Below are 20,952 nucleotides of genomic sequence, written 5' to 3' on the forward strand. Positions count from 1 at the left end.
GTTTGGGAAACTTAGAGTTATATATTGGTTGTAATTATTTTGATAGAAACTATCAAAACCAATAAGTACATGAAGGATATATTTATGATCTTATGGAGATAAAAAATATTTATTTAAAGAAATATCTTAAAGCTACACCAATACAAAGCTGGTATAATTGTGAAAGAAGCATCATTGTCCTTACTCAGAACGAATAAATCAAGATGAAAATCTAGCTCTGCATTAATAGATACCATTGTGTATGCTTACGCTTGTTTCTTCAAAGAAATATAAACTGTACAGTATATTTTGAATAAAATTAAAAGCAAAATAACCTAAAAAGGGTGGTATATTGTCAAGTGCTTATCTCTACAGATACAGCAGAAAGCAAGAAAAAAAAATAGAAATTCTTAGATGAACATTGTTAAATAATTTTCCAATAGTAACAATTATTATCTTGAAGAAGGAAACTTTCAGTTTTCTGATTCTATGGGAAACCAGCCAGAAAATGATTAAGAAAAGTTACTACGTTACATATCTTATGTATTGTTGATTTTCTTGAGATCTGCATGGCCTTTCTTTCTTTCTTTTTTCCATAATTAAAATGCAGTTCATTTCCACAGCTACAGTCTTTCTAGAGTTCTGGAAAAGAAGGAGAGCTGTGTTAACCTATGATTGGGACCTCATAGACTGGGAAGATGAAGAGGTAAGACAAAGCAGAAGTAAACCTGTAGATCTTGCAGTGACCACTATTTAAGTGTAAATAACAACATACTGTATGCCAGTAATCTGAATTTGCCATTGAATTTGCCAGATTGTATTTGCATTTATTACATGAGTTGTAGAATACACCAGTGTACTTAAGACTATACAAGAATACTTGTGTATTCTGAGACTAGTGTTACAAATACTAAATATTAAACATGTCCTTTGAAAAACTGAGCACAAATCTTTTGTTTGTTTGTTTGCTTAGCTTGCAAAGGTTTCTTGAACAGAGATGATAAACCCAGCTGTAATAGCCATAATAATGAGGTGGATCCTTTAAAGAACAAGTCAAAGTTTCAGCTTTAGCAAGCCCAACCTCTAAGTCAACAGTGAACAGACAGCTCAGTTTAGCCACACATCTGGGCAAGGATGCCACAGTGAAAGTAAACTAGACTCCTGAAAGTGAAATGCTGCACATACAGAGGACAGAAGCTATGACTGATGTCAGCATGGATCCTTACAAGATTCTGTGGTCTCTGGTACTGAAAGTTCCTAATCCTCTCTAGAAATAGAACCAGGACGAACAAAGGCACAGAGAGCAGATTTTAAATCCCTCTGAGAGGCATAACTTATTCCTTTACATTCTGCTATCAGCATCAGCACTGGTCAAATGATTCTATTTGCTCTATAAATCACTAGTGAGTATAGCTGTAATGTAATGTAACTGGTGATTCACATGCAGCATAAGTCAATAGAGACTGTATCATGACTTAGTTTATGGCTTTCCACAGACTTGTTGATACAAGCTAGGGGCTTTTAATAAATGGTTTCATGTCACAAAAAGTACCATCATAACTGACATCGATTTATAGTTTTGTTATCAATTTCTGTAGAGAAACAAGTGTTTAAATACTATGAGCCATGATCCTTTTAATACTCTCACATAGTAGGGAAGGCTTGTAATGTTTCTTTCCTTCATTGGTCTCTGGCATGGTGTCTGAGCATTTTCAGAAGAGCAAATTGTTTGGATATTTGAGTTGGAGCACTATAAAAAAATAATTGGTATCAGTATAAATTTCTTATATCAAATATATGTCTGATTTTTGGTAGTTTGATGACATAAATGGTTCAACAAATGGAATCTCTCTTGTCATTCCAGGAAGAACTGCGCCCCCAGTTTGAAGCTAAGTATTCCCAAGTGGAAAGAGTAAATCCAATCACAGGAAAACCTGAACCTTTTCAGCCTTTCCCTGATAAGCTCAGTCGACTGATGGTTTCTGTCTCAGGAATATTTTTCATGGTAATATTTAATAATATTGGAATTATTGTAGTCTAGATTAATCTTGATGTGGATACTAATGAATGCATTCCTGAATATTAGTGGATATACGTAATACCAGGAAAACTGCTTAGCTCAATCTTACTGCTTGTTGAGGGATATCTTATTTTTAAGAGATGTAATATAGTTACGTTGTAAAAGTACAGCAAAGAAATACTGGAATTCAGCAGCTTAGTATTTTGGTTCTCTCAAAGACTGCTCACCAAAACAAATCAGAGTCTTTAAAACACTTGTTAATTTATTTGAGTCAGTAGAAATTACTTCAGATATGTTTTTCTTTGTTCTAATTTTTCTGTTCATATACATTTATCTGTAGATTTCACTGGTCCTTACTGCAGTGTTTGCAGTTGTTGTGTATCGTCTGGTAGCCATGGAACAATTTGCTTCCTTCAAGTGGTATTTCATCAAGAAGTATTGGCAGTTTGCAACATCTGGCACTGGAGTCTGTATCAATTTTATGATCATCATGTCACTCAATGTTGTAAGTCCAATTCATTTAAAGGAGGGATTAATTTAAAAGCAATTTATACAAGGTTACTGAGTTTACTCTATGTAAGAAGTATACATATTCTTGTCTATTTATACAGCAGTGTTCAAAGATAGTATTTCAGGTATTTCTTCCTCTTCTAATATTGCATGTGTCAGTGTTTTTCTCTACTGCCTACTTAATTTGTTACTACACTTCTTTGCTTATGTCACCAAGTCACGCTCATACAGAGTACTTCTTTCTACATTTGCTTTTTTTTCTCACATTACATGAATCTAAATTATTTTCTTGAAGTAAAATCTTTTTCTTTTTTTTTTTTCTTCATTGACTACTTCTGAATTCTCCCCTTTCTTATTCAAAATGCCTAGTCCTAGAAGAACTGTGATATATGATCTCGGTTTAAGCTTCTCCTGTTATGTAAACCACAGCTTTAATCATTGCTTATGGAAGCACGTTGTGCATTGATACAAACTCTTACTTCTTTAACCGCAAGAGCATGTATCATTTTTCTATTCCTGTATAGGCACAAATATGTAAGACAGAATAATAGCACGGCAAACAATGGCTTTTCTTTCTGTTAAGGACACTGCATACTTAATGCAGTAAGAAAGCAATCTTCAAAATAGAGCTGTCATATATTTACTTCTGTTGTTACATATGATAATTCTCTGTCATAGAAAGTTCATTCAAGTGAACAATCAGACCAAAATTATGGACAAAGCTAAGATGTTGTACTACCTTCACTGTCCTGATAACTTGATGCCACAGGGCAACAAAACAGCTATGCTGTGATTTTTTTTTTTCATTCTGTATTTGACATCACAACATACAGGATTCTCTGTACTTACACTACCTCTTATTTCTGCGTTAGGTGTACGAGAAGGTTGCCTATCTTCTGACAGATTTAGGTATGTATGTCTTTATTACTTTCTTACTAGCAGTGATATATATCTTCATACTTCGATAAAATAGTTTTTTTGAAAACTTCGTCTATGCATACTAAAATACTAGCATTTCTGTTAGCATATTGGTAATATCAGAGAAATAAATGCCATGATGACTTTGTTAAGGAAATGACAAAAAAGAGAAAAAAAAAACTTATACTTTGTGTTTTAAAGTGTAAAATGAAAAAAATGTTATAACAAAAATCAAAACATTTTCTTTGTTACAATACTAAAACAGATTTTTTTTTTAGTTCTACCCAAATGCTTTGTCATTTTTTTAATTGGAATTTAACTATGGAAAAATTGTGTTAAGATAAAATTACATGGTTCAAGATAAAAATGTCATAAATTTTAAAGTAGCTCTAATTCTGTAACATTATAAATTTATGCTAACGCTTCTCTTTGCTCTTTATAAAGCTTTTGATGTATAGAAAACAAGAAATTCCATACAGCATTTAAAATCTCCTACTATATGAATGTTATCTTTCAGTGTTTCTTCTCACATGCTGTCTTTTTTATCCCATGTCCAAGTACACAGCTGATCTTGTCGTATTTTAAAAGCAACCTTGCTGCTTAAATTTAATAGCTCCCTCTTCTGGTTAAAATATTGAAGAGCATACGTGAAACGACATGCTTAAAAAATTGTGCATTACAGGTAACAGGCAGTTGAACAGATTAGAAAGATTCAGTAAGTGTAGTCAATTTATTCAAGTTACTAAAACACTCAAGTACTTTTTTCAGATCACAATTTTTTCCCTCTTAACTAAAATTTTAAAATACATTGTTACATACCAAAGAATTGGAAAGAAAATAGTGATTCTATTTACATAGATGACCTCTTTTTTCCCATAACACATTTTAAATAAAACAGTTCATCTTGAATTAAGCATGATGAAACAGGTTCCATCTGTGAAATAGGTAGCTCTTCCTAAAGTGTCCTGCTTCCAAGAGCAGGAGAGAATCCTACCTTCTGAGGAACATCAGTGTCCGTATGTAAATTTGTAGGATGTTTTATTTCAAAGCAGGCCGCATTTTTAGAGGTAAACAATCACATAGTAGAAAATATAACTTAAAAATCAAGGCAGTTTGGATTTCTAAATCATATAAATATTTGGAAATTTTATTCTATGTACTATATTCCAAACTTGATGCATCAAAGAAATTTGAAATTTTTACACACACACACAAAGTTAATTTAATCATTTGCATCTAGTTCTAATTCCTTACATTCTGCATTTGTTCTAATTCTTTATGTTCTGCATCCTGTTCTAATTTCTTTACATTCTGCAAACTGTAAGGAAAAACATCCAAGCCAGTGTAAACCTACACAGAATATTTGTAATCCTGAGAAACATTTCTGCAGTTCTTTTCAAAAGCACAGAAGGAACTCCATTGTTTCTTCATTGTGTTATAAATTGTTTTAAACTTCACAAGCATTATGATAGAGGAAGTGTCAAGGATGAAGTAGCGGTCTTATGTGGAAGTATTTAGAGGGTGAGATATTTGAGTGAGAAACCAACTGACCATTGGTTGTCTCTTTTCCATCTGCTTTCCCTGGCAGTCCCTGTCTATTGATCTGCTGATACCACATGCTTTTGTGTAACTGTGAAAAATCAAGATTCCTCTAGCCTTAAAATTAAACATTCACACTGAATTCAGAACTTTTCCATAGAAGTGGAAATATACCTCCTATGAGAGGTATCTTCGCTCTGAGCTATTCTGTACCACAGGGCTTGTCTCTTCTGTTTCCACACAGAGCCATCCTAGCCTGAGCTGAGCATTTTGTGACCTGCAGCTGGAATACTTGGAAGGGGAAAAAAAAGTTAAATGTGACCGGGTGGGGCCCTATGACTTGAAAGCATCACTTGTTTTGTTAGTGTTGATTGATCTGTGTGCACTTAGGCATTACTCAATTTAATTTTTGTTTATATGATATATACTGTGTCTTTCCATAGAGCACCCAAGAACAGAATCCGAATGGGAAAACAGCTTTGCCTTGAAAATGTTCCTCTTCCAGTTTGTCAACTTGAACAGTTCTATCTTTTACATTGCCTTTTTTCTGGGCAGGTAAATTATCTTTGCTAGCTGCTTTTGAAGTAAAGTTCACACAAGTCTAATCATTTTACAGGATTTAGGTTTGACACAGTTTCTGAGTGTAAATAATAGTACCAATTGTTTCTAACGGCATGCAAGGATAGGACTCTTGAAATCTCAGGAAACAAGGCAGTGAGAAGTCTACTTTTTAAATGAGTGTATGTAAATATCTTTCCTACCAAAACAAGAAATCAGAACTTCTGAAAATACAGATGCTTCCTAAATGTGCATCTGTATTCAGCCCTGCACTAATAAACTTGATTCATTTTTTTTCTCCCTTATTCACTTTTGGTTAGTTTTCCATTTCTATAAATACTAGCTATCGTCTGGCATGTATTATACTACATTAGGAGGTAAAAATTCTGAATTCATGTTTTGTACTTCTCTTCAGCTCAGAGCAGGAGTTATTATACAGTTCTAACCTCACCTTCACCTGAGTTGCTCTACCATCAGATTTGCCTGTTTGACAGAGTCTACAGATGATTTCTGAGTAGCTTCTATAATGTTTTATAATGTAATTTAAGTTCAAGATTGTTTGAAAGAAAAAAAAAAAAACTTGAGTAAAGATAACACCTGGTTGTTACATCTAGTAACAATCATTTGTTACAAGCAATACATTTGTCATACAGTTTCTAAACTAATATGTGTCTTGCTGTGTACTGTGTCTTATAGGACCAGACCTCTTATTTTTTCTTTCTCATCTGCAACTGTCATTGAGGTTATTAAGAATTTTGATTTAGTTCATTATGCAAAAATCTGTTAGATCTCTAAGAAGGGTTTAGTTATAATGTGTGTGGAAGTCATTTTATGCTTTTATGTCTGAGGGTGCAATCCAGTGCACATTTCACTCAGCCAAGCAGATCTCTGTGCTGTAGTAAATTCCTACGTATTGCAATAGTTTATCTTCTTAAAAGCAGATTAGAGAGTTTGAGTATCTAACATCTAAAACCTCTGAAGCTAGGATTTTTGTTCCGGACATAATAAAAGCTTAGGATTGCTTGCAAAATGATGGTTCCTTTGCTTGTTTGCGTTCTGAAACTACCATATCCCACAGATACTGGATTTAAGCCTGTGTGATTTAATCTGTTTATATTTCATGAGTTTGCTCAGTGGATGTTGTGAAATAACTACTGATACAGAGCGTTCTTGGAATGTTCACTGAGAAGCAGAAATATTATTTTCCAGATTTGCAGGCCGCCCAGGAAAGTACAACAAGCTTTTTAACAGATGGAGACTGGAAGAGGTAAGCAATCCTGTTTTGTGTTCCTGTGAAATTTACGTGAGTAAAAAGTAAAAGCCTGTAGGACATGAACTATGTCCAGCTTGAAAGTATTATTATTCCGTTTAAGTGTGGTGAAGAGTGAACTCTTATTTATAGCAAAGGATAGGAAACAGGAGATGTGTTTTTCCTTCTGTGTTCTCCACTGTGCTGAGTGACTGCACGACACACACAGTTCCTTCTGCCTCTCTCTTTGAAAATCAAATAGTGATACTCTCTTACCTTCCTGGCACTTTGGCACTACTGGGTCCTAAGTGATTGGTATCTCCTGGCTATGTGGAATTTTTGGATGGAGGACATATACATAATGCCATCAGCTTTCCTTATCATCTCCTAAAGTTCTTACCAGTATGAAATGATTTAAAAGATGAAAACTAATATTTTCAAAATTTAGCTTGAAAGTATGTTAGAACTGCACCTTCTTTGGTGAGAGTAGCACACTGAAGCTATCTCCTGATTCTGAAAAACATGCTTCTGCAGAGCCTTGGTAGCCACAAAGTAAATACTATAACTTTGTAGTCTGTGGTCTAAAAAAATACTCTGTAATTGCCACGCGTGTTAATATGTTACTTAATTTAGCACACACTGTTTTGGCAGTTGGTATGGTTAAGATACTGGTAGCACAGATTCTGCTGCTAAGTCTCAGTTTGGATCTAGGCTATTACAAATAAAATACTACTTCGTTCTTTTTTAATCAAAACATATGTATTGGTCTAAATGATACAAACTATATTGTTTAACATATATCTAGCACACTTGCCCTTAGCCCAGGTAATGTTCTTCAGTTCTCTGAAAAATAAAATATCTAAAGAGTGTTCCATTAAATTCTGTGTTAATACTTCTGTTATTAGTATTTTTATTAATATTTTTGAGTATTTTTCTCCATACCTATTTCAGTATTTTCTATTCACCCTGTGAAAAAAATAAAAATTTACAGAATACTCTGACTTTAACTACGAATCTTTTTCTTTTTCATTTCAGTGTCATCCCAGTGGCTGCTTGATAGATCTGTGTCTGCAGATGGGAGTTATTATGGTTTTAAAACAAATGTGGAACAATTTCATGGAACTGGGCTATCCGTAAGTTCTGTTGCTAATATTTGTTTTACAGATAATGGTTCCATATTAGTGCTGATTCGGCAACAGGGAAACATCTTTATATGAATGGAGGGTAAAATACCACCTTTAATTAAAATTTATCATTGTCTTGACGAAGATCGTGTGCATGTCCATTGCTGATCTCTAGAAGTATACTTTCAGAAGGACGTAAAATTGAATACTTAAGCAGGTTCAGGTTTAAGTGTTTTGCTTTATCACTCAAAACATAATGTTAGTGTTGATTTTCAGCCATCCCCAAAGGGTGACAAGGAATCGTTACTAGTGTTTAAATAGTTTTGTGTTCAGTAATGGCTCTGAGGCCTAAAAATACAGTTGTGAAATACATAACTGGGTCTATGTTCTTTCCTTACATGCTGTAAGAAAAACTAGAGTAAAAATAGTAGACTTATGCCAAAATAACTGTTTCAAGAACAACGCATGCCTGGAGAATGTTTACAGTGTTTGCATCTCACCATCACATACTGTAAATTTACTCCCATGGGAAGCAGTTAAAAATAAATAAATTAAAAAAAAACATGTTTCTCTGGCTACACTAACTAGCTAAATTGTTTATTTTAAGTTCATTTCATTTGTCCTAATACAAACAGAGCTGTCCAACTACTGAAAAGAGTAATGGGCTAAGAGTTACAGTTCTTTTGAAACTGGAAAAACATATTTTCAGCAAAGGAAAAGGTTGCTCATCAAATGTTAATTTAATCCAAGTCTTAACCTTGATAATGTCAGAAAAGGTTACGCTTACAATGTGCGGGCAGTCACTACTGCATTGTTGTGAGATGTGCATTTCTGAAAAGAAATCTACTTGAATTATCAGGCTTCCTGTCTTTTCAGCCCAGCAGTATCTTAATGCTGTCAAGAATTTATTTTATAACATGCTTGTGTTCCTTTACGGAAAGCAGTGTTTTGTTTTGACAAAACCATTGTTTGCAACTGAGGTCATTCAGTAACAAGGCAATCAGGAGTGAAGCATTAAATCAGTCTGAGCAGGAAAAAAATCATAATAAAAATACTTAAAAATTATTTCCCATATTTGGTCTTTTTTTTTTCTTCCAGTAATACCTAGAAACAAATAATAGCCTTTAAGTGGTACCTTTGTCAGTACTTTATATTTTCCTATGTATAATACGTCAATGTATAAGACCATTTAATAATTATAACTGCTTTGTGAAAGGACCTCTGCACAGCTTCATAAAACGTCTTTAGCAGCATCTTTTTGGATACCATGTCTGGCTTCAAAAGGAAAAATGTCCTGTAGAACATCTAGATTTATAGGTTTGTTCAAAAAATTAATAGGTATATACTACTGTTCAAAATACTCCAGTGCCAGCGTTCCTAATGAGCTCTAGTTACTTGGTTTGTCTTTTACAGTATTAATAATAAAGCATTTTTCTTTTAATGCTTTCAGTATATGTGATTTTTTTCTTGTTCTTTTTTATTGGTACAGGTAAAAATCCTTTTTAAAAAAAAAAAAAGGCAGGTTCTGTATTCTGAAAAGCTTGTTTGTACAATGCCTGACATGCTATGTTAAAGACAAAATTTAAATCATCATGAAAAGTTGAAAAGGTGTGAAAAATATTTGAAATTTATTTTACACAATATTGTAAATATTTCCAGAAAAAAAATACTTAACACTTAGGTCCCATTCAAAACAATAGCAACTAGTATTGCAAGTTACTGAGTAAAAGCAGTCAGTAATACTTCGTCTAATACAGTTTATTACAGAATTGGTGGTCACGACGTAAAATGAAGAGAAGAGGACAATCCATGGAGCATAAGATTTCTCTACCTCAGTGGGAGAAAGATTGGAATCTGCAGCCTATGAATCTCCATGGCTTGATGGATGAATACTTGGAGATGGGTGAGCAAATTTATGGAGATGTCGGGAGGGTTTTTTTGTTTTGTTTTGTTTTTTAATGAGAAGGGGCTGGGCAAGTGGGAGGGGAATGTTTTAGGTTAAAATAACTTTTTGCACATCCAATTTCTAACCACAAAAATGCTCATCTAGTTTTACAGTTTGGCTTCACCACTATTTTTGTTGCTGCCTTCCCACTGGCACCTCTCCTGGCATTGCTGAACAATATCATAGAAATAAGGTTAGATGCATATAAGTTTGTCACTCAGTGGAGAAGACCTATGCCTGCAAGAGCAACAGATATAGGTGAGAGAACCGAACTATCACTGTCTTCGTACCATCTCTCTTTGTTGTCGTCTTTGTAACTTGCCCCTTGAACTGGCACGTAAACTACAGATACCAAGGATGACTGTCCTGTTAAGCAAGAAAAACAAACTCAGCTGCTTAGCTAAAAGGACTTCTCAGATTTTCTTTTCCTTTCTAATAACGGATTGTAACAGTTACATGTAAAAGTTTGAAAACAGGCCATTTGTTTAGATGCTTAAATGGTATTGCTTAAATGGCCCTTGTGTCAGGCTTCTGATTTGTGCAACTCCAGATCCAAGGTGCTCTCCAAAACCAATTGAATTTTAAATTGAAATACAAGAATTAAATTCAATTTTGTTTCAAAATAGAATTAAATAAAGATACATAAGTGTCTTTCCAGAGCTTTGTACGTGGCCTTGATTGCGTTCATTGCTTAGCTATTTCTTCCCAATAGGGTGTGCCAGACTTCATTCGGGTGTAGCCTGTCATGGCAAGAATGTGAAGATGTGGCTTAATCTTCACTGTTTTTTCTGACTCAAAATTTCTTACTCAAGAAGCAAGGAAAAGTGTGTGACAAATATCACTAGTATGACTTTTTATGACTCAAAATCACTATTAAAAACTAATGGTTTTGTTACTTATCTTGTTTGTAGGTATCTGGTATGGGATTCTTGAAGGAATTGGAGTTCTGGCTGTCATCACTAATGCCTTCGTTATTGCCATTACTTCCGATTACATTCCACGTTTTGTCTATGCATACAAATACGGTCCCTGTACAGATCAAGGATACAGACAAGAAAAGTAATGAAGATTTTTTTTATATATACATGCATATTTCAGTGGAAGCACACTTCTGCTTCTGTCTTTCTTTGTAAACATATTTCATTAGTAATATTTTATCCTTTACATCTTTATGATTTTTTTCACGTGTTTGGTGTAAGTAACTTAGCCATTCCAGAGAGTTTGCTGACAAGCTCCACAGTTATATTGGCAGAAAATCCTTGCTTCTCTTCTAAATACACACTACAAAATTCAGTGTACATTGCCCACAGTTTTCAGGCACTTCCTAGATGAATTGTTCTTTTCTGCAATGGTTTTGGTCTGTGTTCTCCCACTAAGTTCCCACACACACATCTATGTTCCCAAACATTCTTGTATCCTAATGTTCTCTGTCTATTTCTCTTCAGAAATACTTTCTGCCAAGGTCCAGAAAGATTGGCCTTGACATTCTTTAGAACAGTTCCTTATATCATGCTTCTTGACCTCAAGCAAGGTACCTTTCCTTTTTAGCACAACCAGGCTGGTTTCCTAAACTTCTCTCCAGACACTTACTAATGTCTCTGAGTTTGAAGGACGCGTTCTTTGAATACTAACCAGTTATCTCAGGCCACCGTTTCATGATCACTGCAGCCAAGGCTGCCCTTAAGTTTCACATTTCCCACCAGCTTATCGTTGTTGGTGAGAATAAGATACAGCAGACTGCCTCACCTCATTGGCTTCTCTCTGTAATGAGGGCTACCTGTTTAATAGAGAACTGTGTAATCCTATTTACTCTTTTTCTTGTTGTGATTAGAAGTACTACAGCAAACCTCAGGGAATATAACAAATACATTGTCTTTTTAAATGTTCTTTGCCTTTTAGGAGCCCCTTCTTTACATTACAGGATACATTTTCAGTAGGACAGCATGGCTTAGGTGTCTGGTTTTCCAGGAACATGTAAAAATTACACTCCTGCAGTCATAATTCAGTATACTTAAGTGTTTTATAACATTAACACCAATAAATTGTTACCTCCAAATGTCTATTTCGTATATATATACTGTTCTCTTTACTGTTGTTCTTCGATTTGGTTCATAAAACCTGTCATTTTTTTCAGTATATGTTGCATGACTAGTGGCAGATTATGCAAGGATATGAAATTATTCTCTTCTCTTCCTCTCTAGGCATCTTTGTAAGTTCAATATTTTTAAGAGACAACAGTGAAGAATGCTGTTTCTAGCAAAATGGTTTGTTTTATAGCTGCTAGTAGATAAGCAAACAAATGAGAAGTACTCAAAACATTTTAAAAAATGTGTTATCCCTGAAACAGAAGTTATTTGATTTCTCCCCAAAACACTTGCCTTTTTACATAGAATTTTAGAATTGCTTTTGTCCTTATAAGCAAATAAAACAGTATGCTCACAGTATGTGAATACGCTTACATACAGAATTTACGCTATATAAACCACTTTATAAAGAAAATCCTGATGCTATGTCTTTTTCTTTCAGATGCTTAAAAGGATATGTCAACAGCAGCTTATCAGTATTTGATTTGAGTGAACTTGGAATGGGATACTCAGGATACTGCCGGTATATTTAGATTCTCCCCCTGCTGTAATGTAGACATAGACATTATTATAGACATTAAATTGAAAGTCAGTGATTAAATTACTGGCAAAAGAGTTTAATTTTTGCCTGTAAAAGTATTCAAGTTCACGTTTGTTTAACAGGGAAATCTCAGATGCAAAAGCTGTGTTGCAGGATGCAATGCTAAGATGCTGGAAACCCATGTTCTAATCTTAGCTTTTCCAGGACTGCAGTAAGCCATGTGTTACAGGCCTGTATGAATTATTTCATTTGGGAGTTTCCCAAATGAAATAAGGCTAAAAATTCTTGTTTCATTTTGGTTCAGCACTCTGAGGTCTATTAATTAAAATATGCAAATAAAATCTTTGTTATGTCTGTAACCCAGCCCAATATGACACACAGTTATGCAAGATAAATACAAGAAATTCAGCATAAAGATTAAATATGACAATGCATAATTGTACTACTTCATGTTTCTTATTTAGCTTTATAGTGAGAGTTAGCTTGGATTCACTAAGCCCTACAGTCATGCTATGTTTATACAAGACTTATCTTGAGAATCTCAACTGCTTATAAGAAAAGATGAGAACCAAATTAGAGCCAATGCATTTGAACTTGATACTCCAAGGTGTCAGCTGTGTAACAACAAGAAAAAATGTTTGCTCTGGCTTTTTGGAACCAAACAGTACCATCTTATAAGCAGCTGTATTTAATACCTGTATTATAGACTACTACTCTTCTTTGAATGAAGTATGCTTTCAATTCAAGTTCTGTCATTTAGGCAGCTCTGGGACAAGCTTGAGAGCTCCTCATCATGTTCTGGGTTTTGAGCACAGAGTAACTTAACAAGTTTTTTTTTGTCTTACAGGTATAGAGATTACAGAGCCCCACCATGGAGTTCAACTCCATATGAATTCACTTTGCAGTTCTGGCATGTCCTGGCAGCACGGCTGGCCTTCATTATAGTTTTTGAGGTTAGTTGTGGAAAGGAGCAATGCCTTTCCATCTCTTTGAAGTTCAGGTTGATTTTTTATAGTAGTCCTGTAAAGGAAGTGTCATTATCATTAGTTGCTTGTTCATTATAGCTGAAAGAGGATAAAAAATCACTTGCCCCCAAATTGTTGTCAATCAGCTGCTTCAAAGTGAATTGACAGGGCATGTGCAGATTTTAGAGTCCCTCCAAAATCATATTTTCTTAAGTCATCCAATAAATAATGTTAGTTCCCAACAAAACCATTGATGTTTTATGAAAAATCAGACATGCAACTTCCGTGTACATTAACCACATTTATTACAAGTTCAAGTGTGTGTCAGGAAAATGATGTGTGGCTGTACCCTGATATAAAACTAGAAATGTATACTAACTTTGAAGAAGGTACGATATACTGTCCGGGGAACTGCTTAATTACTTTGACTACAAGCTCTTAACAAGGACTGCTTGTATGTAATGGTTGCTGTTGTTACTCTAACCAGCAGATCCTGCTGTCTCATATTAATTTCAATCACTAGTCATACCCTTAGTTTTACTTTTAAGATTGCAGCATTTTCCCATTTCCAACAGACGATTTATACACACACACACGTGTGTGTGTAAATATATATTATCCAGAGAGAGATTTAAAAAAAAGAGTCACTTTTTAGTCACTAATCAAATCCCTGTTACAGATTTGCAACTGATTTTTAGGCCCTAAAATTTGGTTCTAGAAGTGAGTATGCATCTTTGAAGCAATTACTTTCTTTCTTCTTTTCAGCACCTTGTTTTTGGGATCAAGTCTTTCATTGCTTACCTGATTCCAGACATGCCCAAAGACTTGTGCGACAGAATGAGGAGAGAGAAATACTTAGTCCAGGAAATGATGTATGAGGCTGAACTAGAGCATTTGCAGAGAGAAAGAAAAAAGAATGGGAAACAATATCACCATGAATGGCCTTAGTCAATACCATGCTGCAACAAAAACGCTGTTTGGAAGTTGAAGAGTGCAGTTTCAAAATGAAGTCAGTCTGTCATCAGTGTATGAGATTGGCAATGTATATATGTTCCTGCTAAGCTGTACAGTTGCAGGCTTTGGTAGGAAGTGGAAAACAGTTGCTTCCAAAGAAGAAAATGAAGAGCCTTATCAGCAACCAGTCTGTGGGGAGCACCAAGTACTGGCACTCAAGAATGTGCAGATGGATTGAAAATTTGGATACTGATTTTTAAAAAGGCAATGAACATTCGTGCTGTTCATGAAGGTACTAACAGCGTAATAAAAACAAAAAATTGCCTGTAAACTTATACAGTATGGGCATGACAATAACAAATTACATGATATCCACTACAGCTTCTGATTGCTCAGCTGCATCTGTAATGCCTCTGAAGAAAAAAAAACAAGTGTTGCCTTTGTGGCCATAACTTGATATAAATGAGCTTTCAGGCTTACTGTTTTGTCAGGTTTGTCCTAGTCTCTTGTTGAGATCGTGGATGTGATCCTACCCTAGAAAAGGGGTATATGGCTGCTTAATATATACTATGCAGTTTAAGATTTGCACATCAGTGTCATTAATTTATCCTTCTAGTCAAAAACCAAAAAATCTAAATTCAAAGAGAAAGCAGCACTGAGAGAACACATTGCATTGCCCACACTGCAGCTGTATTTGAAAATGACATGGCTGTGAGTTGTCTTTCCACTTTTATGTGCAGAAAGGCCACCTCCACACACATTCAGGATGAAAGACCTGTCATTTCCATGCTCTGATGTAGCATGCAGATGTCCAACTGTGTTACTGTTCTCTTTGGCCTGTCTGAGCAGTGATTCCATGACTTCACAGAATGCTAACTTGAAATATTCTAATACAGTGCAAATGACTTTGTTCTGAATATACAATTAACTATTTATAGTATGCAAGCTTATGCAGATATATATCAGACATACAGTATAACATTTTGACTTGCTTGTTCAGGGAAGGAGAAGCAGAGCACCTTATAACAATGCTCTTCTTATTGTAATAGTAAATGTTCCAGTAATGTGCACTTCTTTTATTGGGCTAAATAAGTCAAAGCATGGGAATTAGATGCAGGCAGATATGTATACAGATTGTATATAAAAGCACACACACACAGTGATTACTTTTAGATTTTCTATTATTATTTGTATGCATTCTTATAGTTTTGGGAGCCTTTTTGGATAAAATCACTCTAAAAAGTAGATGTTCATATATAAAGAATCAAATTTCATTTTTTATGTGCATACAGTATGGGGTAGTGTAGTTTATGGTCATAGTCACGTTTTGGTGATGAAACTGTCTATTAACATTTCATAATTTGGGAATAGATAAGCACTTAGTTTAAAAAAATCAAAAAAAGCGGGCAGTGTTCACTTGCAGAGAAGGGAGTGGGGAAACCAAGTTACAGTCATTCTGTTTATCTTCTACAATTTTAATAATCATTCTTTATACTGGATGAGAAAAAAAAAAAAAAAAAGAGCCAGCAAAAGCACATCAACTATAAAGGCTGCAAGTTTTAACATTATTTTAGGGATAAAGCTGCAATGAAATCACTGCTGACAGATATGAGAAGAAATGAAATTTTACTTGTTAAAATAGCATGTTGAGCCAAAAAGTGATTCCAATATTCATTTGCATATATTAGAACAATTACTTCTTTTTTTTTGTATAATGCCATATAAAATTAATTTTAAGATCAAAGAGTCCATCAAAGTAGATGAGTAATATCTGCCAGTGGACCATACCTTAAGTTCTTTACTCATTTCACCATATTTATGAAATTCTGTGGTTAATTCCAGCTCTCTGTGACCAGACAAGGCAACTATAGGAGTATCTGCACTATTACACAAAGGAGGAAGGAGATTGGAAGGTATGATCTAATCAGATATATTAGCCATTAGATCTATGATAATGGGCTGATGGAACTCAGCTTTCCATATTTTGGAAGGGCTGGGTTTTTTCTTCATATTTTGGGTTGCACACTAAGTTCCTCAGGAGTCCTTATCAGAAATATCAGCCCTCTCCTCAGCGCTCATAGATTCTTACTATTTAAATTAATTTATTCTCTCACTGTTTAATACTGTGGAATATCAAGCACCACTTGAAAGCATAAACCAGGTGTCATAGGTCCCATTTTTGTGCCAGGTAGTGATAATACTTCAGTTCTTCAGAAGGTCACAGATGAGCTCTCTTTTTAATGTTTTCTCTAAAAACAAAATGCCTTGGCTGGCCCAAGGTATAAAGATTTAGAATAAAATCTGGCAAAAATCAGAAATATTGATTATTTTATACTTTCTTGTTTCTGATGTTGATATTGCCACACGTGAAAATATACTTAGGCAAATTCCAACTGAATTTCCAACTGCATATGAAAGAAAGACGTTTTGTATTTGAGTATGAATTTGGATTTAAATATATATATATTCTTAATGATTTTCAGCACTGGTGTACAGAAATATATCAAAGGCAAGTATGTAGATCTGACATAGTGCAGATTATGCACTGGAAAAGCACAAGAAGTTTTGGAGAAACACTGTGTGTGTTCCTTTGTTTCTGAAGGACATGAACAATGTCTGAAGGTTTTGCCACTACTAGCCATTTGCTTAAGCTGAGAACTTTTTGCTAGACTTCATTTAGTATGCTGTTTGCATAGACTGCACGTTATTTTACTAAAGTATAAGGCACACACTGTCCTCAGGAATAATGTATTTTATGAATGGTGAATGATCTTTTCATATTCTAAGTATTGTCTTTCCAAAAAAATGACCAGTATGAATAGACTGTGCATGCAAGCTGCATTTGTGAAATCTGACAAAGCTTTAGAACTTCAATTTGTGCAAAAATGCTTTAGATCATTGCTGATCTAATCTATGACAACTTTGCTCTATGCATGCACCCTTACAGAGACTGCATGAGCAACTAGATATTTTTAAATACAAAGAATTAGTCCAAAATGTCTTAATAATTCCTAACCCAAAACAGTGTTTTGATTCAGACAAAATAAATTTTCATTTCAGAAATGGCAAAAAATCCACATACATTATACATGTTTCTATTTACTTCTCATTCTAAATTTGTGCCCAATGTGTGGGATCTGAATTTTGGTTAATAAAAAGGAAAAGAAAAAATGCGTGGAATTTGAATGCACACAAAGGTTCTGTTTCACTGGCCTCCCTAATGAGAAGTTCCTTCTTAGGGCTCAGCGTCCCTCTCCATAGAGAGGGATGCACTCACTGCTCAGTATTTACAGCTGAGTGCCAGCAAGGTTGCCTGCAGTTTGAGCAAAGGCTCTCTGTTTGTTATGCTGTCATCTAATTTCCTTACCAAAAAGATAATGCAGTGATTGGGCATCCTGACAGAGCACTAATATTCGGAAACAAAGCAGACCACACAATGGCTTTTTTTTTAATCTTTTCTTTCCAGTCCACTTTATATTTAAGGATTTGTAGAGGAAATGTAGCTGAACTTTTAAGTTTATATTAATGATGACAAGGCTAAAATTTCCAGAGTGTGATGATGGACAATAAGTGGTTTGTGGGTTTGATTATTTTGGTTTTTTTAGAAGTACATATCTTCAGACCTACAAAACAGACACATCAGCTATGCCCTTTTCTGACAGCAAGTAGTCTTGAATTATGTTCTGAGGATCTCATTTAAGCTCCATAGTGATCTAAAGAAAACTCAAAAGAAAAATGTCTGTTGGGTCTAGTTGGAAGTAGGTTAATAGGTACTTACCTTAATGCATCAATTCATTAATTTCCTGAGGTTTTCTTCATTAAAAGTTCTACAGGAGGAAAAACATCTTGGGAAACACAGCTTTAGGGTGAGTGTTAATAAGGGGAAAGGTAAAAATTAGTGATTTTTTTTTTTTTTTCTTACCTTATTAAGATGACCAGTCTAATATAAGTAGTACACGTCTGCAGTTTCCTTCACAGCTGTTTCTGCTTCATACTCCAAATGCAAGTGTTGCCAGAGAAACCTGATAGAGCTATGGAATCTGGTGACACTACTTCTGAGGTCCCATGTGACATCATGAGGCTTATTAATCTTTGAGTTTGTACAGGGGCAAATTAGTACATCCTTATTTAGAAGCTATTTAGAAGCATCACACAATTCTGATTGACTGAAAATGATCCTTGTCCATAAGAAGGAAAAAAATCAAGCTGTTCTCACATAGTTAACTTGAATGCATCACAATTTTTTATTGGAACTATTACAAACTAGATTTTTGTATACACTGAGCAATGGTTAAGTAAATTAAACTTGCTTTGTACAAACAGCCAAATGTGAAGGCAGTAAAGTTAATGGAAAATCAATCATAGTTTCTATTAAGTGTTGCATATTGGAGAAGAGACCCAAAAAGAAAGATCAGATAATTTTGGAAAAACAACAATCCATGTACCAATGATCACTTAAAATTACAGTAGTACCTCCAGAAGCATTTAATTTTTTGTAATCCTCATGAACCACTGCTAACATTGATTACTGGGGGTTAAGACTGAACCCAAACCTAAAAGCAACCTTTCGTAAATGTTTATTCAGTGTTACAGCTGACACTAGAATTCAGAGTTCGCCAGTTAGACCTCTGAGAAAGATGAAGTTATTTTGTTAGTTCTGATGTCTAGTTGGACTAAAACATATGTCGTAACATTTTCTCCAAGTGTTTGAGTGACTTGCAAACCTGAATTCCTGTGGCAGAAAATGTAGCAGTTTTAAAAGCTCTCTGTATCTGTTGGTACTCAACCTCCTGCCAGCAAAGCCCACCTCCTGTTAGGGTGACATGGAACCAACCAGCATTTTGAGGCTGGGGATGATCAGAGGAAGCAAAGGTCTCATGTTTGTCAGACCATGTTCATGAGGAAGCAACGGTCTCGTTACACAAAGTGCTGCCACATCTGTCCCGTCTGCCACTTTTCAAATCACTGCATTTTTCAGTCCTTCTGTCCCTCCCTGCACACACATGTACATCCTGAAGACCCTACACAATTCTGGCATTTTTAAATGTGAATGAATAGATGTGTATGGAAAGTTTTCTCTAATTTTGACCTTGTAACCACATTTAATAGAAATTTGTATTGGCATGATTTTGGCATAGTTGCGATAGCACAATGTTCCCACAGCACAAATATATAACAGCACAACAAAGAACTCTAGAGAAATCACTTTGCTGTTCCATATTATGCAGGAACTTTTTTAATGCGGGACTGGGATTTTGTTTTATATGGTTAATGGTATATTCCCTCCTCGCTGCACTGGAAATTATCTTTTGTCAGTTCTGTTGGCTTGTTCTAACTTCTTGCCATAACCTCTGTAATGTTAAATGTTCCCTGTAGTTTGCACTCTTATTGACATGAAATAGTTGTTCGGATGCTACTAGATAAGAAATTAGGATTAAACCCAACGCAGTCCAAAGCTAATGAGATTTTAAGTAGTGAGAACATGATGGTTTTTCTTTTAATAATGAAAAAAAACAGATCACCTTTTTATTTTATGTTCTATTTAGATGATTGAGAATTTTGTACTGAAAAATTGATGAAACTGTTGACTCTAATTTTTACCTAGAGTAGTATCACTGAAATTTCAGTTGTTTGAAATAATCTCATGTAAAATCTAGCTACGTAACATAGTTCAGTCATTTATACTCTGATAGTCCTGGCTAACTTGCAATATCATGATCATAAAAGATTTCTTAAAATGTGTATATATTTGAAATTTATGTAATATTTAAATACAACTTGGTTTCTAAGTAAGAAATTAGAATATAACTTCAACTATTTTTTCTATTCATAAATCCAAACTTTGTAAGTAGCATTTAGAATAAGATTACCACCAAGTGTCTCAGAGAAAGTGACTTTTATGCACTACAAGCTAGAAGTTCCTCCGTCCTCTTTCATTTTCTTTTGTGTTTAAGATTACTTTTACAAGCCGGTATGTACCCCAGAACTAAAAGAATTCACTAAGGAAAAAGCTGTTGTTCTGATTAACTATTGTAAGACACTTTTGGCATAAATTTGTCTTTGAGATGCTGTTTACTTTATCAAGGTTTACATGTACAAATGCAACTACTTACTGTATCATACACATTTGAATATTGCATTTTTCAGTAATAAACTTGGATATCTTTCAAGGAGACTGGGCTTCATTATTACAAGTACTCAAAGTTCTGAAAAAATATACACTCTAATAGTGAGCATTCATATGCCTTCAATTCATACATTGTAAGGAAATAATTTTAGGGTTAAACTTGACTCAGACACTTGTTAAACATTGAACAAATACTGTGGATTCAGGGTACCTTTAGACTCACTTTTCAAATTTTCAGTCACTTATGGTCTACTGCTTTCACTAATGACTAATAATTTCTTAAATTTAAGCTGCTGTTTGAATTGACATGTTTCTAGTTTCTTAATCTCTTTTTCTTTCCCATTCAGCTGCACAGGCTAGCTCTACTCTGGAAAGATCAATGGCTCAGGACATAAAGCATGAGAGAAGATAAGACAGCTTTAATCAACAGTGAATATTT

The 20,952-nt window shown here is 34.6% G+C and overlaps 1 protein-coding gene across 8 annotated transcripts in view; it reads left to right on the plus strand.

The window, feature by feature from the left end:
* Positions 1-20,559, plus strand: part of ANO3 (anoctamin 3) — a 247,467-nt gene extending 226,908 nt beyond the window's left edge. For 7 of the 8 annotated variants that reach the window (XM_038180723.2, XM_038180726.2, XM_038180727.2 and 4 more), the window contains 13 exons: positions 603-685; positions 1,844-1,984; positions 2,340-2,504; positions 3,382-3,418; positions 5,410-5,521; positions 6,734-6,791; positions 7,809-7,906; positions 9,655-9,800; positions 9,948-10,100; positions 10,754-10,901; positions 12,369-12,449; positions 13,315-13,420; positions 14,198-15,918. In XM_038180723.2, the coding sequence (XP_038036651.1) occupies positions 603-685; positions 1,844-1,984; positions 2,340-2,504; positions 3,382-3,418; positions 5,410-5,521; positions 6,734-6,791; positions 7,809-7,906; positions 9,655-9,800; positions 9,948-10,100; positions 10,754-10,901; positions 12,369-12,449; positions 13,315-13,420; positions 14,198-14,380 (1,511 nt within the window). In that variant the 3' untranslated portion in view covers positions 14,381-15,918. Of the gene's footprint in view, positions 1-602; positions 686-1,843; positions 1,985-2,339; positions 2,505-3,381; positions 3,419-5,409; positions 5,522-6,733; positions 6,792-7,808; positions 7,907-9,654; positions 9,801-9,947; positions 10,101-10,753; positions 10,902-12,368; positions 12,450-13,314; positions 13,421-14,197 lie in introns of all 8 variants that reach the window. The other variant, XM_038180718.2, reaches the window with a different exon arrangement.
* Positions 20,560-20,952: the final 393 nt, after the last annotated feature.

This window comes from Anas platyrhynchos, chromosome 5 (genome assembly GCF_047663525.1).
Source record: "Anas platyrhynchos isolate ZD024472 breed Pekin duck chromosome 5, IASCAAS_PekinDuck_T2T, whole genome shotgun sequence".
Taxonomy (NCBI): Eukaryota; Metazoa; Chordata; class Aves; order Anseriformes; family Anatidae; genus Anas; species Anas platyrhynchos.